At 42.9% G+C, this 21,967-nt stretch overlaps 1 protein-coding gene and 1 pseudogene across 1 annotated transcript in view; both read right to left on the bottom strand.

Moving 5' to 3' along the window:
* LOC120941314 overlaps window positions 1-902 on the bottom strand; it is a 258,756-nt pseudogene extending 257,854 nt beyond the window's left edge.
* Window positions 903-4,926: 4,024 nt separating this feature from the next.
* The window catches only part of LOC120941466 (fibrocystin-L-like), a 239,500-nt gene continuing 222,459 nt past the window's right edge, over window positions 4,927-21,967 (bottom strand). Inside the window, exons 75-79 of the mRNA XM_040354858.1 lie at window positions 20,536-20,687; window positions 16,839-16,994; window positions 15,344-15,500; window positions 10,375-10,681; window positions 4,927-5,168 (exon numbers count right to left, since the gene is read on the bottom strand). Of these exons, the coding sequence (XP_040210792.1) occupies window positions 10,392-10,681; window positions 15,344-15,500; window positions 16,839-16,994; window positions 20,536-20,687 (755 nt within the window). The 3' untranslated portion in view covers window positions 4,927-5,168; window positions 10,375-10,391. The remainder of the gene's footprint in view (window positions 5,169-10,374; window positions 10,682-15,343; window positions 15,501-16,838; window positions 16,995-20,535; window positions 20,688-21,967) is intronic.

The raw sequence follows: 21,967 nt of genomic DNA, 5'->3' as shown, positions 1-21,967 counted from the left end.
GTGACATCATCCAGAGGCCCCGCCCCCTTATGACATCACCACCAGGGCATGATGGGACTGTGATGTCACAAGGGGCGGGGTCACCAGATGACATCATCCAGTGACCCTTCTCCTCCTACTCCAGTTAACTGATTACTCAGCCTCTGATGTCTTCCCCTCCTACTCTCGATCACTGATCACATGGTCCTTGACATCCTTTCCTCTCCTCTTGCTTGCTGGTCACACTGCCCCCAGCGACCTCTCTTTCTGCACCCTGATCACACAGCTCCTGGTGTATTCTCCTTGTGCCTCCATTCACTGATCACACCCCCTCTGCAAACTCTCTTCCTGTTCCTATTTACTGATCACGTGGCCCCCAGCATTTTCTCATGGAGCTCCTCCTGTTCCCGTTCATTGATCACATGCCCCCATGGCATCCTCTCCTCTTGCTTTTGCTCAATGGTCACATGGCCCTTAGTATTCTCTTGCTCTCACTCACTAATCACTCATACCCTGTCTTTGAAACTGCTCCTGGTCACTGATCACGTGGCCCACAGTGTCCTCTCCATGTGCTTACTAATAATGTGGTTCTCTGTGTCTTCAGTACTCACAGTGCCCCAGTAACAATACCTCCCAGTAATTCTAAATACTCACAATGCTCCCAGTACTTCTAAATACTCACACTGCTCCCAATTCTCCTCATACTCACACTGCTCCCAGTATTCCCTATACTCGCAATGCTCCCGGTAATCACACTGTTTCCAATACTCCTCATACTCACACTGTTTCCAGTACTCCTCACAATGCTCCCAGTACTCCTTGGTACTCACACCACTCCCAATACTCCTCATACTCACACTGCTCCCAGTATTCCTTATACTCACAATGCTTGTAGTAAACATACTGTTCTCAATAGTCCTCATACTCGCACTGCTCCCAGTACTCCTCTTACTCGCAATGCTCCCAGTATTCACACTGCTCCCAATAGAAATAGTCCTCATACTCACACTGCTACCAGTACTCCTCAGTACTCTTCAGTAAACACAACACTCCAAGTACTCCTCAGTACTTTCAGTACACTTTGCACACACCTTCAGCTTCTAACAGGGTCCTCGCCATCCTCGCTCATGCACCTCTCAATCCTGAACCCGGCAGCCCGGCAGATTTACCCACACCTCCCTAGTCACTACAGCGCCTTGTTTGTGTCATGTTCCAATCTCTGATCTGCGTACCATCTGGAACAGAGCCTCTGCAGTCAGCCTCTCCTGACCTAGTGAGCAGGCAATATTTTCATAATTTGTTACCTCATTAGGCCAGATAATGGTTTCCTTCAATTTGTATCATTGTACTACAATATAGAAAAACAAATATTTTCAGCCTGTGATTTTTTTTTTTTGTTTTATAGAGAGTCCAAATGCATTTTTTCTAAAAATAGTTTAATTGTAAAAATTTCAATAACAATGAAAATAAAGCTGTACCCATGAGTTTTATGTCTTCAGAAGTCTATATAAATGCAAATCATACTAAAGAGAAACAAAGATTAAACTAACACGTGAGTTGAAACAAAAGATTTAAAAATATCTGACATCTACACCTTAGAGCTGCTGGTTTCTACATTTTGAATAATTGTTATAACTAAAATAATAGTATGATCCTCTTTGGTCTGGAATTCAAGAGAAAAAGTCTTCTCCCATACTTAGATCCCCGAGTAACAATAAATAGGTATTCTTTACAGTGGTAGCCCTAATAATGTTCAGAATGCCTATTGTTTAAAAGGATTTTAACATATTAAATGTTTTGGTGTTTTTTTTAACACATTTTTTTATGTATTTTAACATACAAATATGAAATACTGCAATTAAATGTTTTTTTTTTTTAACTACTTGCAGTCAAAAGGTGTAATTCTTTACAATGTGCTAAAAGCAGAATTGAATGAGTTACAAGAGGGACCCACTCCACACCTCCAATGGCACAGAGATGGCTAACTTTTTATTTTTTATGTCCAGCATGCTTTTTAGACATAAAATATAAAAAAAATTAAATATAGAATTTCTATTAATAATTTAAAACATTTAAAAAGCTGTAAACTTTCAAAAAAGCAAATTAAAATAAACATTATAGTTTTTCTTTAAAATACTGCATTGAATAACTGCCTTGTCAATAACATTTCCTGAAGCTGCTTACTCTGTGAAACTTGCTTATTTGCTTATTTGACTATAATTAACAGTTGCTGAAAAATCTATCTAATCCCTTTTAAAAAAAATAGTACTAAAATATATATTTATTTTTTTGCCCATAGGAATCAGATTATTGGCTTTGCCTGCTATACACAACTATTTTTATATAATTCATTTTTTTATGTAAATGATACAGTATATATTAGTATAATATTATTATATTATATTATTACTCATAATAAAAGGTGAAGGCTGTTGACACAGCTGGGTGAATAGATACTGCAGATAAATGTTTAAAGGTAATGCCCAGAGTGAATATGTTATTTTGTTTTATATAATAGAGACTGATGCCGCGTACACACGATCATTTTTCAGCATGAAAAAAACGTTGTTTTTCAAAAACGTTGTTTTTCAAAAACGTTGTTTTTCAAAAACGTCATTTACAATGATCGTGTGTGGGCTTCATATCATTTTTCAGGTTCTGAAAAACGACAAAAAAAAATTCGAACATGCTGCATTATTTAACGTCGTTTTAAACTATGTCGTTTTTCGGGTTGTAAAAAATGATCGCGCGTGGGCTAAAACAACGTAAAAAACCCGTGCATGCTCAGAAGCAAGTTTTGAGACGGGAGCGCTCGTTCTGGTAAAACTACCGTTCATAATGGAGTAAGCACATTCATCACGCTGTAACAGACAGAAAAGCGCAAATCATCTTTTACCAACACGGAATCAGCTAAAGCAGCCCAAAGGCGAATAGAACTTCCCCTTTATAGTGCCATTGTACGTGTTGTACGTCACCGCGCTTTGCTAGATCATTATTTAAAAACGATGGTGTGTAGGCAACATCTTTTTAATGATGAAGTTGGGAAAACGTCGTTTTTTCGACATGCTGATAAAAAACGTTTTTTTCATGCTGAAAAATTATCGTGTGTACACGGCATGAGGCCTCATTCGCACCCTGCTCCACTCCAAAAACAGTTCTGGAGTTTCTTTGGGATGTTTGTAGAGCAAATGCTAAAAGAACATGCAAAAAACTGAACAGGAATGTAAGTCCCCACTACACTAAGGCCGCGTACACACGGTCGGTCCAAACCGATGAAAACGGCCTTAAGTCCAGTTTCATCGGTCAAATCCGACCGTGTGTATAGCCCATCAGTCCGTTGTCCTTCAGTCCAAAATTTTAAAACATGCTTTAAAATTGAACCGATGGACCGCTGCCCGATCAGTCCAAACCGATGGTTAGTACAGAAAGCATCGGTTCAAAACCCACGCATGCTCAGAATCAAGTCGACGCATGCTTGGAAGAATTGAACTTCATTTTATTCAGCACGCCGTGTGTTTGACGTCACCACGTTCTGACCCGATCAGTTTTTGGAACAATGGTGTGTACGCACATCAGACCATCAGGCCACTTCATCGGTGAACCGATGGAAATGGCCCGTCGGACCATTCTCATCGGTTTGGAACGACCGTGTGTACGCGGCCTAAGGTCTCGTACACGCGACCGTTTTCCTCGGCAGAATCCATCAAGAAACTTGGTGGGGGAGATTTTTTGCCGAGGAAACCGGTCGTGTGTACATTTTTAATCGAGGAAACTGTCGAGGAACTCGTCGAGTCAAAAAGAGAGCATGTTCTCTTTTTCCTCGACGGGAATGGAGAAAATTGGCTCGTCGAGTTCCTCGACAAGCCTAACAAGAACTCGACGAGGAAAACGATGTGTTTCGCCCGCCGAGTTCCTCGGTCGTGTGTACGGGGCCTCAGTTATGAATGGGGCCTGACAGACTAGAAGGAAACATATTTAATTAATAATCTGTTGCATGTCCACATACTGTAGATTCCCATTAATGACAACAATCAATCATGTATTTTAGATGCATTAGTCCAATGCCACTGATTTCATTTATTTATTTTATTGATTTGAGAATGGTTGCCTAAGCTTCTATAGGCTTATCCTTTTTAGGTCTCTTTCACATTTATGCATAGGAAATCATGCTGAAAACGTTTTGTGTTTATAAGTGTTTTACTGTATAAGGTAATTTCTGTGTTTTCTATACATGCATTTTTGTTAATTCACTATGCAAAGTGAGACAGAAACATTCAGAACAGGATAAGATTCCTTTAATAATACACAAATTGCAGGATACACATGTTTTTGTAGCTTTAAATTATATTGCAATGGGAGTGTTTCAATGCATAAAACTGGGAGGGAGTCCTTTGCAAAGATAGGGGCTTTGGGGCATGGGAACATGTTGCACACTAAATACGGATGTAAAGGCCCGTACACACGATCAGATTTTCCGAACGGACTTGTGTGATGGCAGACTGTTGTTGGAAAATCCGACCGTTTGTATGCTCCATCGGACAATTGGATTTTCCGCCAACAAATGTTAGATAGCATGCTTTTTAAATTTTACGACAACAAATGTGTGTTGACGGATTATCCGATCATGTATACAGAAGTCCTTCGGACAAAAATCCAAAGTACAAACATGCATGCTCAGAAGCAATGCTAACCATAACACAACATTAGCAGAAGTTGCCCAAAGGGTGGCGCTAAAGAGCTGAAAAACAACGTAGTTTGTTGGCCGACAATTCTTTGCCATTTGCATGCAGGACAAGTTTATGGCCAACGCCCTTCGGACAAAAGTCCTACGATTTGTCCACGGGAAAATTCGATCGTGTGTACGAGGTTTTACATGTAAAATGTTCCTAAAGGTGAACTTATCCTTTAAATAAGCTTAGCCGTTTTACATAAGAGTACCAGTCAATAGAAGTTGTAACCTTGTTTATTTTTACACTTACTTTCATGATGCAGCATGCTGTACATATACTGTATGATTTATAAAGCAATTTGGAATAATGTTCTTACAAAGGCATGTTCTATGCATTATGCTATGTTAAATGTCTTCACAGCACTTAGTAAATATTGAAAATGTTGATTTTTTAACACATGGAAAAGTATCTTCTCTAATTATTCAGCCACTTTCTATTGTCCTTGACGATCAAACTGATCTATAAAATACAGAAAACAATAGATTACAACCACATTTAAGTTATTGAAAAAGCAGATAAAATATGTGAGATGCATCGAGGAAGATCTTAATTTGTAATGCTTTTTGCTTTAGTAAAAAGATAATTTAAATATTTTTTTTTAGGAAATAACGCTGGAGTGTTGTTCAGGGGTGCTCTGTATATACATCCCAGAGACAGAAAGCTGAGGAACCATTGCTCAGAAGTGGTGTTTGGTCTATAGGAATGGAGCAACTCTTTATCATTCTTCCATGTTCAATCTCCTAAAGGTTGTCACTGATCAGCAGCAAAGCTGATCTGCTACTTGTGGTTCTCCAGCCATGGGGTCTCTCTATCTTGCTATGGTTTGCTTTGTTCCGGAACTGGGAGTTAAAGTCATTGCTGGATTTCATCTACATGGCCAACCTGTACGTCAACTTTACTATTTAGCTGTGCTCAGACCAACACCCGTTGCTGAAGCAATAGGTTAATTTCCAGTCCATGCTTCAGCTTCTATCTGACTACGCTTGTTCACTGTGCACCCTGACCTCTTGTCTGTCCCTGTTTTTTTATATTGCTGTCGATTGTGTATCACTCTCTGGTTCTATCCCTGTTCAACTGTCACCTGTACAGGTAAGTCTGAGAGCCACAACCAGGTACACCCACCAGTAAAGTCCATATACATGTGGTTACACTGCACCTTTGTAATTTTAAGGCGGCGATAAACCTTTACACAAGCCTGCTGAAATTACAAGCCTAAAATGATAAACAATGATATAGGCAACTCTCCCACAAAGTACACAGAGCAGATGGTATTTCTCAGCTTCCAGAAGGCAGGGGCAGGGGGCTCTGACATCACACACTCCAAAGCAGAAAGCTGAGTGTAATCTGAGACCTAAGTGGGGGCAATGGACACCCCCCCCCTCTACATAGCCTAACTGGGATATATGCACATCATCATCTTAGTGAAACTGTCAATCATCTCCTGTGTGCTAGAGGGGAGCCTTCACCATGGAATGTCTGGTGTCGGAGAAATCTGCCAGCAGTGACACATAGGGGGTTATTTACTAAAGGCAAATCCACTTTGCACTACAAGTGCAAGTGCAGTCGCTGTAGATCTGAGGGGGACATGCAAGGAAAATAAACAAAACTGCATTTCAGCCTGCACATGATTGGATGATAATATCAGCAGAGCTTCCCCTCATTTCAGATTTACAGCGACTGCACTTTCAAGTGCACTTGTAGTGCAAAATAGATTTGCCTTTCATAAATAACCCCCATAGATTCCAGAGACCATGACTGGGATCCACGCTATCTGCTATGGATTGAGGCAAGTACGCCTTCTATGAGGATATAATTAATTTTGCATTTCAAAGGTTTATAACCATTTAAGGGTTCACACCCTCTTCAATGTTCATATGGCACCACTATCCAGTTTGGCTGTGGCAAAGTCACATCTAATATAGATAGGAGGTCTACTGTGCCCCCCCCAGTGAATGATAACATTTGCATTATAAAGACAGGTCTGTTACTAAACTTGTCAGCAATAATGATTAAAGAAACAGAGGACACTCACTAAGGGGAAAGTTTTCCTACAAAATGAACAAAATAGAGTCCATGCTTCCATACCCATAAATGTGACTTTTTTTTTAAATGAGTGATTTGCTGGACACTCTCCATTGTTTGATTTCACTGTGTTTTCAAGGGCAGCCCGTGCAGTTACACAGTACAGTATTAAATGGCAGCAACTTAAAGCGGTGGTTCACCCTCAATAACAACATTCTAGCATTAAATTAAGCATAGTAGCGCAAGCTACAGTATGCCTTTATTTATTTATTTTTGCCCCGTACTCACTGTTTAATCCTATAGTGAAGATTCAGACTCCCCGCGGGGAATGGGCGTTCCTATTCAGAGGGAAGATGATTGACGGCCGGCTATGGCACGTCACGCTCCCCGAAGATAGCCGAAGTAGGTCTCGGCTCTTCACGGCGCTATACGGCGCCTGCGCACAGACTAGGCGCAGGCGCCGTGAAGAGCCAAGTCCTATTTTGGCTATTTCCGGAGAAGCGTGATGCGCCAGAGCCGGCCATCAATCATCTTCCCTCTGGATAGAAACGCCCATTCCCCGCGGGGAGTCGGAATCTTCACTATAGGATTAAACAGTGAGTACGGGGCAAAAAATAAAAAATAAAGGCATACTGTAGCTCGCGCTACTATGCTTAATTTAATGCTAGAAAAAAAAAAGGATGAACCCCCTCTTTAAAGGGGTTGTAAAGGTACAATTTGTTTTTCCCTAAATAGCTTCCTTTACCTTAGTGCAGTCCTCCTTCACTTACCTCATCCTTCCATTTTGCTTTTAAATGTCCTTATTTCTTCTGAGAAATCCTCACTTCCTGTTCTTCAGTCTGTAACTCCACACAGTAATGCAAGGCTTTCTCCCTGGTGTGGAGTGTCATGCTCGTCCCCTCCCTTGGACTACAGGAAAGTCAGGACGCTCTCTATGTTGCAGATAAAGGAGCTATGTGTTAGTGGGCGTCCTGACTCTCCTGTAGTCCAAGAGAGGGGGCGAGCACGACACTCGAGAAAGCCTTGCATTACTGTGTGTAGTTACAGACAGAAGAACAGGAAGTGAGGATTTCTCAGAAGAAATAAGGATATTTAAAAGCAAAATCGAAGGGTGAGGTAAGAGAAGGAGGACTGCACTAAGGTAAAGGAAAAAATTGTACCTTTACAACCCCTTTAAGGTGCCAAAATGTATCTTCACAGTATACAAGAGCATGGTGGAATCCCAGAAACATGAAACAGATTAATCTGCAAGCTTCAATTTACTGTTATTATTACGACTCTTTCATATGGGTGTCCAGTCTTGATCCATGTGTCAGGCCCCGTACACACGACCGAGTTTCTCGGCAGAATTCAGCCAGAAACTCGATTGGAGCCGTATTCTGCCGAGAAACCCGGTCGTGTGTACACTTTTGGCCGAGGAAACCGACGAGCAAAACGATGTGTTTTGCCCGTCGAGTTTCTCGGACGTGTGTACGGGGCCTCAGTTTTTCAGATGGCTCCAGACTGAAACTAAGCATATGTCTGTGGGCAGGCGGCTATAAACTGGTGATCAACCGTGCACACCCGTCTACATCTGTTTTCGTCCAGGTGCATTTTATTTAATGGAACAATGCTGCATTTTCAGTTTACATGGATATGAACAGATGTAAATCAATATCATCTATTTACATCTGTTCCAGGTATGTCTACTTTTAGGCACATATGATTCATTTTTTCAATTAAAAAAGAGGATGAAAAATGGATGTCGTCTGATGTAAACTGAACTGAAGTGCAAACTGATGTAGCCTAAATCAGTACAGTTTTTTTCTTAGCTGACTGACCCACATGAGAAAGGACCCAAAAGCCTTGTACACATGACCGAGGAACTCGATGGGCGAAACACATCGTTTTCCTCGTCGAGTTCCTTGTTAGGCTGTCGAGGAACAAGCCAATTTTCTCCATTCCCGTCAAGGAAATAGAGAACATGCTCTCTTTTTGGCTCGTCGAGTTTCTCGACAGTTTCCTCAACGAAAATGTACACACGACCGGTTTCCTCGGCAAAAAAATATCTCCCAGCAAGTTTCTTGCTGGTTTTTGCCGAGAAACTTGGTCGTGTGTACGAGGCCTTAGGCCACCATCTGCTTTTTCCATTCTTGTTGACCAACAAAAAGGTGGAAGAGTGACTACTACCTGGAAGTGCCAAAGCTTTCAGATAAAAGTGCTCTATATTTTGGGGCCCCACCATCTTATGAAGGTACATACAATCACCTCTAGGCACCTGATGCTAACTTGGCATTGTTACTGATACAACAGGTCTCAGCTGTGTACGTTTTCGTCCTACTGCATATTAATTTAGTATTAGAGAATTTTGATTATTACATATTAACCACTTAAAGACCTCAGGTGTTTTTCAGATTTGGTGTTTGCAAGACTAAAACAGTTTTTTCTGCTAGAAAATTACTTAAAACCCCCAAACATTATATATTTTTTTTTCTAACACCCTAGAGAATAAAATGGCGGTCATCGCAATACTTTTTGTCACACCGTATTTGCGCAGCAGTCTTACAAGCACACTTTTTTTGGAAAAAATTAACTTTTTTGAATTAAAAAATAAGACACCAATAAATTTGGCCCAATTTTTTTATATATTGTGAAAGATAATGTTACGCCGAGTAAAATGATATCCAACATGTCACGCTTTAAAATTGCGCCCGCTCTTGGCATGGCGTCAAACTTTTACCCTTTAAAAATCTAGATAGGCGACGTTTAAAAAATTCTATAAGTTGCATTTTTTGAGCTACAGAGTAGCTCTAGGGCTATAATTATTGCTCTCGCTCTAACGATCGCGGCGATACCTCACTTGTGTGATTTGAACACCGTTTTCATATGCGGGCGCTACTCGCGTATGCGTTCGCTTCTGCGCGCGAGCTCGTCAGGACGGGGCGCTTTAAAAATTTTTTTTTTTTGTTTTCTTATTTAATTTTATTGATTTTATTATTTTTTACACTAAAATATAAAAAAAAAAAAATGATCACTTTTATTCCTATTACAAGGAATGTAAACATCCCTTGTAATAGAAAAAAGCATGACAGGTCCTCTTAAATATGAGATCTGGGGTCAAAAAGACCTCAGATCTCATATTTAGGCTTAAATGCAAAAAAAAAAAAAAAGGAAAATTTGTCATTTAAAAAAATGACAAAAAAAAAATTGTCTCTTTAAGAGGCTGGGCGGGACTGACGTTTTGACGTCACTTCCGCCCAGCAGAGCTATGAGGACGGGTGGGGGCCATCTTGCCCTCACTCAAGTCCTCACTCTCCAGGCGGCAGCATCGGATCTCCTCCGCCGCTACCGACGGCTCCGGTATGCGGCGGAGGGCGCGGAAAAGAGGCGGGAGGGGGGGGCCCCTCTCCCGCCACCGATAACGGCGATCTCGCGGCGAATCCGCCGCGGAGACCGCCGTTATCGTTTACACGGCCGCCCGCTGAAAACATGGATATCTCAGTTGCGGCAGCAGCTGCTGCCGTTACTGAGATATCCATGTTTAAAAAGAGGACGTACATTTACAATAGGCGGGTCTTTAAGTGGTTAATTATATATAAATATATTTAATCTATAATATTTTTGCATTGTAGCCTCCTACACTAATGACAGAAATGTAACTCACCAGTGATTCAATATGACTTAATGATCGCCCATAAAAAGATTGATGGTAATCAGTGTGACCACCAGTACCAGCAGATTATGGAAGGGGCTGTAGAGGGACATGGCTGAGTCTCCATCATCATTATTTCCTGGGTCTGATGGAGCAGTTGTTTGTGAAGCATTTGTTTGCGAAGCATTTGTTTGTGAAGCATTTGTTTGTGGAGCCGTTGTTTGCGAAGCAGTTGTTGTTGAATTTAAGGTTTTGGCATCAAATGACCTGGTCTGAGCGAAGACATTGTTCAGTTCGAATTCCAACGAGTATCCCGTACCTGTAGTGGAAAGAAGAAATGATTATGGCAAAAATGTTGTCTCTTTATACAAATAAAAAAAATACACAGTACATAAAGGCAATGCAACAGACATGCAGGCCCAGATTCTCAAAGGGCTTACGACGGCGCAACGCCATGTACGCCGTCGTACAGTAAGTCCTAATCTGGGCCGTCGTATCTATGCGACTGATTCTTAGAATCAGTCACGCATAGATATCCATTAGATCCGACAGTCATAAGGCTCTTACGCCGTCGGATCCTAAATGCATTTTTTTTTCGTCCGCTAGGTGTCGCCTCCGTCGTTTTCCCCGTCGAGTATGCAAATTAGCTAGATACGCAAAGTTACAACGTATACGTTAGGTTTTTCCGGCGTAAAGTTGCCCCTGCTATGTGAGGGGCAACCAATGTTAAGTATGGCCATCGTTCCCGCGTCGAAATTTATAAATTTACGTTGTTAGCGTAAGTCGTCCGTGAATGGGGCTGGACGCCATTTACGTTCACGTCGAAACCAATGACGTCCTTGCGACGTCATTTGGAGCAATGCACCCTGGGATATTTTACGGACGGCGCATGCGCAGTACGTTCAGCACGGGAACACGCTTAATTTAAATGCTACACGCCCCCTACCCGCCTAATTTGAATTAGGCGGGCCTGCGCCGGGTGATTTACACTACGCCGCCGCAACTTTACAGGCAAGTTCTTTGTGAATAAAGCACTTGCCTGAAAAACTTGTGGCGGCGTAACGTAAATGAGATACGTTACGCCCGCCCTAAGTTACGCCGTTCTACGAGAATCTGGGCCGCAGTGTCCAATTATGTGAAGACAAATTGGTTAATGTCTATTTCTTGCTGTCAGGAAACCTCTGAAAGGTTTTCACCCAACAACTTTTCAGGAGACAATGATCCTCAAGATAAATAGCAGGGCTGTGTCTCCTTATTGGTGAAAACAAAACCAGACATGATCTTTGCACATTTCCCACACTACGTTCAAAATCCACTGGATGTGCAATCTGTTATGGGTTTCTATATATTCATAATGATACTCCAACTGCAGATCCGAAACGCAGTGCACTTGCCTTCACCAGATCACATGGTACCGCAGTACTATGAAATTTGGTGTGGTGCATGCACTTCTGTTCCATCCATCCTTTCAAGTAAATAAACTGAAAATGGCAGGGCACTGAATCGCACATAAACACAGACTACATATTCAGTTGTAAGTAATGTGAAAAATATACTACAGCGCTAATTAAATAATCAATTCCACGTGCACCTAAATAAAAAACCAAATAATATAGCTGCTATCTTGAGTGATACCAAATCCAAACAGTGAAACATATAAAATATAGATGCGCTAATATTAACTTAAAAGGTGATAAAACGTACAAAGAAAACTAATCAGGGAGAACACTCCATAAACTGTGAATTACTAAATTTACTTTCAGTAAAGCATGAAAACGCCACTCAGTATGCTGTTTCCCATGAGGAACCCATGAGTAAGTTGCGTGCCTGTGACGTAACGCGTAGGGAGGAGCCTGCGATCGAATCCGAGTGCATCGGATCGAGCTGAGGAAACAGCATACTGAGTGGCGTTTTCATGCTTTACTGAAAGCGGGGATTCGTGAGTGCATATGTTAATGCTCTGATTACATTTTTGATCTGTCATCGAATATTGCGCAATGAGGTTTTTCTCTTTTCTTTCATGCAATCCCTGTCTGTGAGTGCCTGTATCATCTGATCACAGCGGTGGAGGGCTGGATTAGCATTCAGATTGAAGAGAGTGATTTTTCCCTGCATGGAATCCTGCTAATCACTGTGCACTAATTAAGGACATATTAGTAATTCACAGTTTATGGAGTGTTCTCCCTGATTAGTTTTCTTTGTACGTTTTATCACCTTTTAAGTTAATATTAGCGCATCTATATTTTATATATATTCAGTTGTAACCTCCTCTGAAATAATTTCTATCCTCACTATACCCAAATTTTGGGTGGATTTCTATTTTAAACATACCTCTCAATAGGTGTTAATTGTTAATAACTTGACATAGATATAATCAGGAATAACCTAACAATTGAGAGCACAGCAGGTAGAAATGAAGGAAAAGTGTTATAATTTGATGTACAAATCATAATAGTTATAACAACTACAAAGGTGAATTATGAAGGCAACTGAAAGGTTTAAAGATCTTTTGGCTATGTTTCTATGGATCACAGTTCATTCTGCACTACTGTGACCCACTTTCAGCCTACAGCAAGCTAAAGTCCACTGTCGGCTGAAGTCACTCACAGTCGGGATACGTCCAGATGCCTGGATCGGCCGCTCCTGACAGCTCCACAACCCAGTGCTCCAGCGATCGCTAGAGGGGCCAAACAGGCTCTCTGCAGGCTAAAGATGGACAGCTGAGTGATCAACGATGTTTGATCGCTCACTTATTGCCCGTACATACTATAAGAAAATCGGTCGAAGATTTTCATCCAAGGAATGATTTCGCAAATTTTCTGTTAGTGTGTACGCAATTTTTGACAGCCAATTCTGACCTTCTGAGCTAAAATTTCCAAAGAGACAAACACCCACATTTTTCTTGTATGGGAACAGAACGAATGATTTTTATTTAATGTGTACCGTTTATGTACAATTTTCATACAAGAAATATCACAAACGAAAGACTACGCATGTTTAGAGACAGCAAATCACACAGAATTTTCGTACATTATTTCTATCTTCGGTTCCGACTTACAGTGAAACGTCGTGGAAAACCGGACAATCATTCGCCCACTTTTCTCATAGTGTGTACGGGGCTTTAGAGGTGGTGGGGGAAAGCTGCAGCTGGGGTCGGTCCTGCAGCCATCTAGGTGAGTATGATTTTTTTTTTTTTCAAAAGCTCTTTTAACTACTTACTGGTAGTCATATTAGTTTTGAGCTACACAATAGATTGGGATGTAATAAAGATAAAAGTGGAACTTTGACAAATGAAAAATGGCATACAGGCAGGATTTTTACTATGGGGTTGATTTCCTAAACCTGGACAATGCAAAATCTGGCACAGCTCAGCATAGAAATCGATCAACTTCCGGGTTGTTTTTTTTTCGTCAAAGCTTAATTGAACAAGCTAAAGTTAGAAGCTGATTGGCTACCATGCAGAGCTGCACCAGATTTTGCACTCTCCAGTTTTAGTAAATAAATCCCTATGTCTCTTATGCATTCGTTTCTTACCTGCCCGTATGCCTTGGCCCAGATTCAGAGAGCAATTGCGCCTGCGTAACCATAGTTACGCAGCGCAATTGCTGACTTGCTCCAGCGTTACGAATGCTCCTGATTCAGGAACATCGTAACGCCGACTGCAGCCTAAAATCTGCGTGGCATAAGGCTCTTATGCCACGCAGATTTTAGGATGCATTCTTGCGATGACCGCCAGGGGGCGCTCCCATTGTGCTCAGTGTATAGTATGCAAATTGCATACTAACACCGATTCACAATGTTGCGCGGGCCCTGCGTACGCAAGTTACAGAGTTTCCGTACGGCGTCTTTAGCGTAAGGCTGCCCCTTCTAATAGTAGGGGCAGCCAATGCTAAAGTATACCCGCCGTTCCCGCATTGTGAAATTTGAATTTCACGTCGTTTGCGTAAGTGATTCGTGAATGGCACATGACGTCGCACAGTCCTTGCGACGTCATTTGCCGCAATGCACGTCGGGAAAGTTTCCCGACGGAGCATGTGCTCTACGCTCGGCGCGGGAGCGCGCCTAATTTAAATGATTCCCGCCCCCTACAGGATCATTTACATTAGGCGCCCTCACGCAGGGCAATTTTAAAGAGCGCACACGCAATTTACGGAGCTACTGCTCCGTGAATCGCGCGCAGCGCAGTAAATTTGCGGGGGCGCAGGGCAAAAACGCTGCCCTGTGCCTCTGTAAAAAAGGGGCAAATTCTACCTGAATCTGGGCCCTTGTTTATTTTACAATTTCGACAATGCCAAGATGAATAAACTCAGATGCATACATGGGAGTGATGCCGGGTCAATGAAAATTGCTGAAGATCAGTACCCAGAAGCCAATCCAGCTGAAGATGACAGCAGCTGGCAGGGAGCTCCAGGATGCCACAGTTATGGATATAAAGTGAGTATAGTTTTGCTTTAATCGCTAGAGCAGCAATTGGTCATTAAAACAGATGGAACAGTTGGGTCCTTATGAAGTAAGCTACAGAGGGAACTTACAGAAGCATCAGTCACACTTCTGCAGATGAGATTAATCACCTCTGTTGTGTCCTGAAGAAACGTGGTGGTTGGCAGGAGGAACCACAGTGCTTAGTGAGGTGCACAGGAGACTGCCACTCCCAAAGTGCTGAATTTTTTTCAACAGAGCAGGTTTTAAGCAGAGTTCCACCCACATTTTTCACTCCTCACCATGCAGCACTAATGTATTGTCAATTTTTTTTTTCCTGTTTACTTACCTGATTTATGCCTATATCTAATTTCACTTTCTCCTCATGGGGGCTGCGGCCGCAAATGTAATTTCTGGTTTTGCATTGGCTCCTGGGATATCATGGTCAGCTTGGCATGGCGTCTATGGAAATGATTGGCCAGCTTGGCATTGCACTGCTTTAGAATCACTTACATGCCCCTTAGATGCACACAGAAGTAGAGATATGAAATGTTGCTCCTACCTGGTAGGTTGAGAACAAGGTCGGTGTAGTTGGCCCAGCAGCTGTCAAACAATATGGTAGCGTTCCCCGTCAGTCCATTGCTGACGTAGGTGTTATTTGCATATTTCAGTCTTGCTGTTAGTGACAATGAACTGCTACTCACAGAAACACAATTTCCCTACAAAGAAAACAGAATTGAGAGTTAAAGCCCAGCTCAAGGTAGAGATCAAAATATATTTACTCTACATATAAATTATAAAAAAAAAAAAGATTTTACATTGAACTAGCATGCATTTCCTTAAAGTAGTTCTAAAGCCTTAAAGTGGATGTAAACCCAATTCATGAAATTTGAGATGGGCACATATATCTGCAGTGTTTTGTTATCTCTCTTCAAAGAGCTAAGTCCCATAGCTCTCTCCTAAACAGTTCCTCTGTTATCAGCCTGATAACTCCTGACAAATTCTCTGACACATCAGATAAAAGCAGCCTGAAATTTCTGTCCTAGGAGGTTGCTATAAAAAGATTAGCAGGCAGCTGGCCCTGTTACAAAACACCTCTGAGAGTCGCTGCTATGTGGAGAGGGGGTGTATGCCTTTCCTCCAATCAGCAATTTTAGCTATTTTGGCTGTATGCCAGACATCACACTGTGGGGGTTATTTATGAAAGGCAAATCCACTTTGCACTACAAGTGCAAAGTGCACTTGAAATTGCACTGAAAGTACACTTGGAAGTGCAGTCGCTGTAAATATGAGAAGATCTGAAATGAGCGGAAGCTCTGCTAATTTTATCATCCAATTATGTGCAAGCTAAAATTATGTTTTTTATTTTCCTTGCATTTCCCCCTCGGATCTACAGCAACTGCACTTCCAAGTGCACTTTCAGTGCAATTTCAAATGCAACTTTTGTAAATAACCCCATCTGTGTTAAACAGGAAGAGAAAATTTCCTAACATGATCTGAACTTTCTAAACAGTATATAAATGTGACGACAGCAGATATGGATATAAAACCTATGTAGGGAGATTTGTTTCATCTTAATGTATCATCTGAAGTTGTATAAAAGAAACTGGCCGACATTCGGCCGTGTGTACTGGAATCGGTCCGACAGAAGCCAGCTGTTCGGCCGGATTCTGAAAAAGGTCTGCTATCCGACTTGGTGCAGCTGTGCATGGTAACCAGCTTGTTTAATTAAGCTTTGACAATAAAACCTTGAAGCTGATTGCGGTGTGCACCAGTTTTAGTAAGTCTCCTCCTGTTTGAAATTTGCACGTTCCCTGTGTTTGCATGGGTTTTCTCCAGGTACTCTTGTTCCTTTCCACACCCCAAAGACATGTTGGCATGTTAATTTGCCCTAGTATGTATGCACATGAGACCCAATTGACTTAAAGTTTCTTGAGGGCAGGGACTGATATGAATGGACAACATTTACTGTGTAAATTATCAACATCATATAAATACCTGTAATAAATTAATAAAGAACTCAGAGTTTGTTACAAAAGAGCTTACAGGAAACTTACATTAGAGTCTACGGCCATTATAGATGGTTGTTGTGACAGCACTTGTCCCGGCAATCCAGCCACAGGTTCACGGATTACTTTCAGCGAGGATACTGTAGCCAGATAGTTTCCAGTGGATGATGACTGGTTCCTGCTGATAACAGGTTGCTCTGCCACCTAAAATGCATATTTCTTTGTCACTGTTTATGCAGATACATCACTGTCCCTGTATAGATTTATCTCAGCCTTTATATTTAAAGAACAAAACACATTTTTTTGTAAGAATTTTTTTCCCCACTACTCTACACTTGCTATACACAAAGGGCCAGATTCACACAGAACTGCGGCGGCGTAACGTATCGTAGATACGTTACACCGCCGCAAGTTTTCATCGCAAGTGCCTGATTCACAAAGCACTTGCGATGAAAACTACGCCGGCGGCCTCCGGCGCAAGGCGGGCCAATTCAAATGGGCGTGTGCCATTTAAATTAGGCGCACTCCCGCGCCGGACCTACTGCGCATGCTCCGTTTCCTAACTCCCGCCGTGCTTTGCACGCCGTGACGTCATTTTTTCGAACGGCGACGCGCGTAGCGTACTTCCGTATTCCCGGACGTGTTACGCAAACGACGTTACATTTTAAATTTCGACGCGGGAACGACGGCCATACTTTAGACAGCAATACGATTGCTGACTAAAGTTAGTGCAGGTCAAATAACGACTAAAATTGCGACGGGAAACTTGACTACGGACGACGTAGCGAACGCGAAAATCCGTCGGGGATCCGCCGTAACTGCTAATTTGCATACCCGACGCTGGTTTACGACGCGAACTCCACCCAGCGGCGGCCGCGGTATTGCATCCTAAGATCCGACAGTGTAAAACAATTACACCTGTCAGATCTTATGGATATCTATGCGTAACTGATTCTATGAATCAGTCGCATAGTTAGAAACAGAGATACGACGGCGTATCTGGGGAAACGCCGTCGTATTTCTTTGGTGAATCTGGCCCTATGTACCTGTTATTGCCACAGCAAGTGAGGGAGATCTACCCAACAAGGACGCAGACAAAAATAAAAAAAAATAGATAGATGCCAAGCCTTCCTCACTATGTCAATACAGATATTTCCCTTTACATCATCTTCCGGTGACACCTGTTACCTGGGACAGGAAGCTATGGGTACAGATGACATAATACTAGACCTAAAAAAAGACCTTTCCCACTCTGGTAAAAATGAGTAAAACAGATATGAAAAAGGATGGCTTTACATTATCTGTATCTAAAGGCAAAACTTTTTTAGTTTCTAAGGGCCAGATTCACAAAAGAGATACGATGGCGTATCTCCTGATACGCCGTCGTATCTCTGTGATCCGCCCGTCCTAACTATGCGACTGATTCATAGAATCAGTTACGCATAGATAGCCCTAAGATCCGACAGGTGTAATTGACTTACACCGTCGGATCCTAGGATGCAATTCTAGGCCGGCCGCTAGGTGGCGAGGCCATTGCGGTCGGCGTAGAATATGCAATTGACTAGTTACGGCGATTCACAAACGTCCGCGATGCCCGTCGATCTAAATTTACGTTGTTTCCGTCGAGATACGCGTCGTAAAATTAGGGCTACCTCCTAGGTGTTCTAAGCCATGTTAAGTATGGCCGTCGTTCCCGCGTCGAAATTTTAAATTTCACTTCGTTTGCGTAAGTCGTCCGTGAATGGCGCTGGACGCCATTTACATTAACGCCAAAACCAATGACGTCCTTGCGACGTCATTTAGCGCAATGCACATCGGGTAATTTACCCGACGGAGCATGCGCAGTACGCTCGGCGTGGGAACGCGCCTAATTTAAATGGTGCCCGCCCCATTTGAATTAGGCGGGCTTGTGCCGAGCGGATTTACGTTACACCGCCGCAAGTTTACAGGTAAGAGCTTTGTGAATCAGGCACTTACGCTGTAAACCTGCGGCGGTGTAACGTAAATGGGATACGTTACGCCGCCGAGGAGTAACGTAATTGTACCTGAATCTGGCCCTAAGTGATGATGGGTTAGAGCAATGTTTCACTCTGGGGTGCTGTGAGTATGAGACCCAGTTTGCCCTGGATTCGCGTCATGAGTTGCCATTGTGCAGGTGGGCCAGCCTTCCAGCACTATAATATCCAATTATGCTCTAGGGCAGGGATATGCAATTAGCGGACCTCCAGATGTTGCAAAACTACAAATCCCATCATGCCTCTGCCTCTAGGTGTCATGCTTGTGGCTGTCAGAGTCTTGCTATGCCTCATGGGAATTGTAGTTCTGCAACAGCTGGAGGTCCGCTAATTGAATATCCCTGCTCTAGGGCAATGGAACTCCGGCATCATTTGTTACTATAATGTTGGCCACCGGAGCTATGGCAATGAATGGCACTAATCCAGGGCAGGTGGTATGCAGGTCATTTCCCAGCATTTAGAAGAGGACAGAAGTCCACCTCCTCCATAACTCCTCCACCTCCCGCCCTCTGCTGCACTGCTGTGATGGGGGGGACTGTGTGATTGTAGGGCCTCTGGATGGGGGTCTCTGACATGATGGAGGGATATGTGCATTGTTCAATTCTCAGGTGTCCCACTTTAGACTGGGTGCCTTGGGATTTTGCATACTTTTAAATGGGGCCAAAACTGAAAAAACTGTTGAGAAATACTGGTATAAAATAACCATTGGGTTCCACTAAGGCCTTGTACACACGGACGGACTGTCTGATGAAAACGGTCCGCCGGACCGTTTTCATCGGACATGTCCGCTCGGAGATTTCTGTCTGATGGTTGTACACACCATCAAACAGAAATCCGCGCGGACATTATACGCGGTGATGTGGCCGCGCCGCCGCGGCGACGTGCGCGGCCCTGGAAGGTCAATGCTTCCACGCATGCGTCGAATCACTTCGACGCATGCGAGGGCTTTTGGCCGAGCGGACATGTCCGGTGAGTCTGTACAGACGACCGAACATGTCCGACGGACAGGCTTCCAGTGAACATGTTTCTTAGCATGCTAAGAAACATTTGTCCGCTGGAAACCTGTCCAATCCGCCGGAAAATTGTCCGGTCGGACGTACAGACGACCGAACATGTCCGCTGAAACTGGTCTGCGGACTGTTTTCATCGGACAGTCCGTCCGTGTGTACGAGGCCTCAGGCTGCGAACACACAGTCGGAATTTGACAAGAAAAGTTCCATGTGAGCTTTTGGTCAGAAATTCCGACAGTGTGTAGCCTCCACCAGACAAGAAAAGTTTTGCTCGGAAATTCAGATCCAGTGTAGCCAATTCTGATGCACAAAAATCCTACGCATGCTCGGAATCAATTTGACGCATGCTTGGAACCATTAAACTTAATTTTTCTCGGCTCGTTGTAATGTCATACGTCACCACGTTCCTGACAGTCGGAATTTTGTGTGACCGTGTGTATGCAACACAAGTTTGAGCCAACATTCCGTTGGAAAAAAAAAACACGGTTTTCTTGTCGGATTTTCCGATCGTGTGTAAGCGGCATAAGTGTGCCATTATTTTGTGATGTTTCCCTGAAATATGACCACCAATAATTGATTCAGGCAACCCATATGAAATCCAGGCCTACAGAATGTACAACACTGTCACTGACATTCAGGTAACTGAGTGCATTGATGTCAGATTAACTGGTGGGAGAGGTGACTAGACTCAAAACCCATCAGTCCAACTACTGGTATTACCTGGCTCCAGGCTGCGTCAGTCGGAGGTGGCACAGGAGTGGACACTGACAATGAAGAAACAGTGACATTCAGGTAACTGCTGAGACTTCCATTGATTGCAGCTGATGCGAGGTTCTGACTTATTGACTGGAAGTCTGAGTATGACAGATCACCTACAAGAGAAATACTTAACACTGAGTTGTGCATACAACTGCAGACATGAGAACAATGTACAGTGCATAGATATTGTAAAGTTACTATGAATTATATTTTGCATGCCCACCCACTATGGTGACTAACCACTCCACATCCAAACTTTTTTTGGGTGGAGTCTGCTTTACTGACCACATGATGCTTACACAGTGGGCACCATTTACTATGCATGTATTGTGACTTCATATTGTATTCCTACTGGATTTTCTATACAGGATTAACGTATATCTAAAGCGAAAATATTATTTTTATAAAAGTGTACTAGTGCACTACAATGTAGGATATATGCATTGTGGGACTCTGCAGTGTGTTGTGCATTGGGATCAACTGTGCTTACATACTTTTGTCCAAAACAGGAATGACTACTTCAATTGTGCCTTTCTGGGTGGTAAATAGTCCATCTTATTCATAGTTTATGTTATAGTTGCCACCTGTCCGGGATTCAGACTGCCTGATACCCGGACACATTATTCAGCCCGGACTATGGCTCCCAGGCAGTGATGCTAGGTGCAGTTGTAAGCCAAGAGTGTCTATTACATTCTCTCCCACAATGCCAAGACCCCGCACTGACAATGCATGGACTGGAGAGGAGAAAGAGCTGATCTGTCCCTCCTCCTTTTGCCCCTCCCACACTCCAATGTCTAACAGTTCTGTGCCTCTCTCAGTGCTGTGCAGGAGGATTTGGGTGGGAAATTTGAAGCCCAGCAGCCCCAGATACATCCTGGATGAAAGATGCCAATGTCTGAGCCTCCATCCTGGGTGAGTGAGCTTACTATCCATCCCCTCTCTGTGACAGAGTCTCTGCCCTCCCTTCTCTCTCCTGACCCTGAGTTTCTACACTAATGTAAGGGGGGCTCTGATGTAAGTGGTGCTCTGCGGACTCTGATGTAAATGGGGCAATGTTGAGCAGAGACCCCATTAACAGAGTTCCCCTTTAAACCAGAGTCCACAGTGTTCCCCCTTATATCAGAGTTCCCAGAGAACCCCTTACATCAGAGCACCCCCTTACATTAAAGTCCACAGAGCATACAGTGTAAGTGAAAATTCTGCAGACTTATCTGTAAGGGGGAACTCTGTGGATTCAGATGTAAAGGGGAACTCTGCAGATTCATATGAAAAGGAGAACTCTGCAGACTCAGATGTAAAGGAGAACTCTGCAGACTCAGATGTAAAGGGAAACTGTGCAGACTCAGATGTAAAGGGAAACTGTGCAGACTCAGATGTAAAGGGAAACTGTGCA

Source organism: Rana temporaria, chromosome 5 (assembly GCF_905171775.1).
Source record: "Rana temporaria chromosome 5, aRanTem1.1, whole genome shotgun sequence".
NCBI lineage: Eukaryota > Metazoa > Chordata > Amphibia > Anura > Ranidae > Rana > Rana temporaria.
Note: the sequence above shows the minus strand (reverse complement) of the source record. Positions and strands in the feature narration are given on the sequence as shown.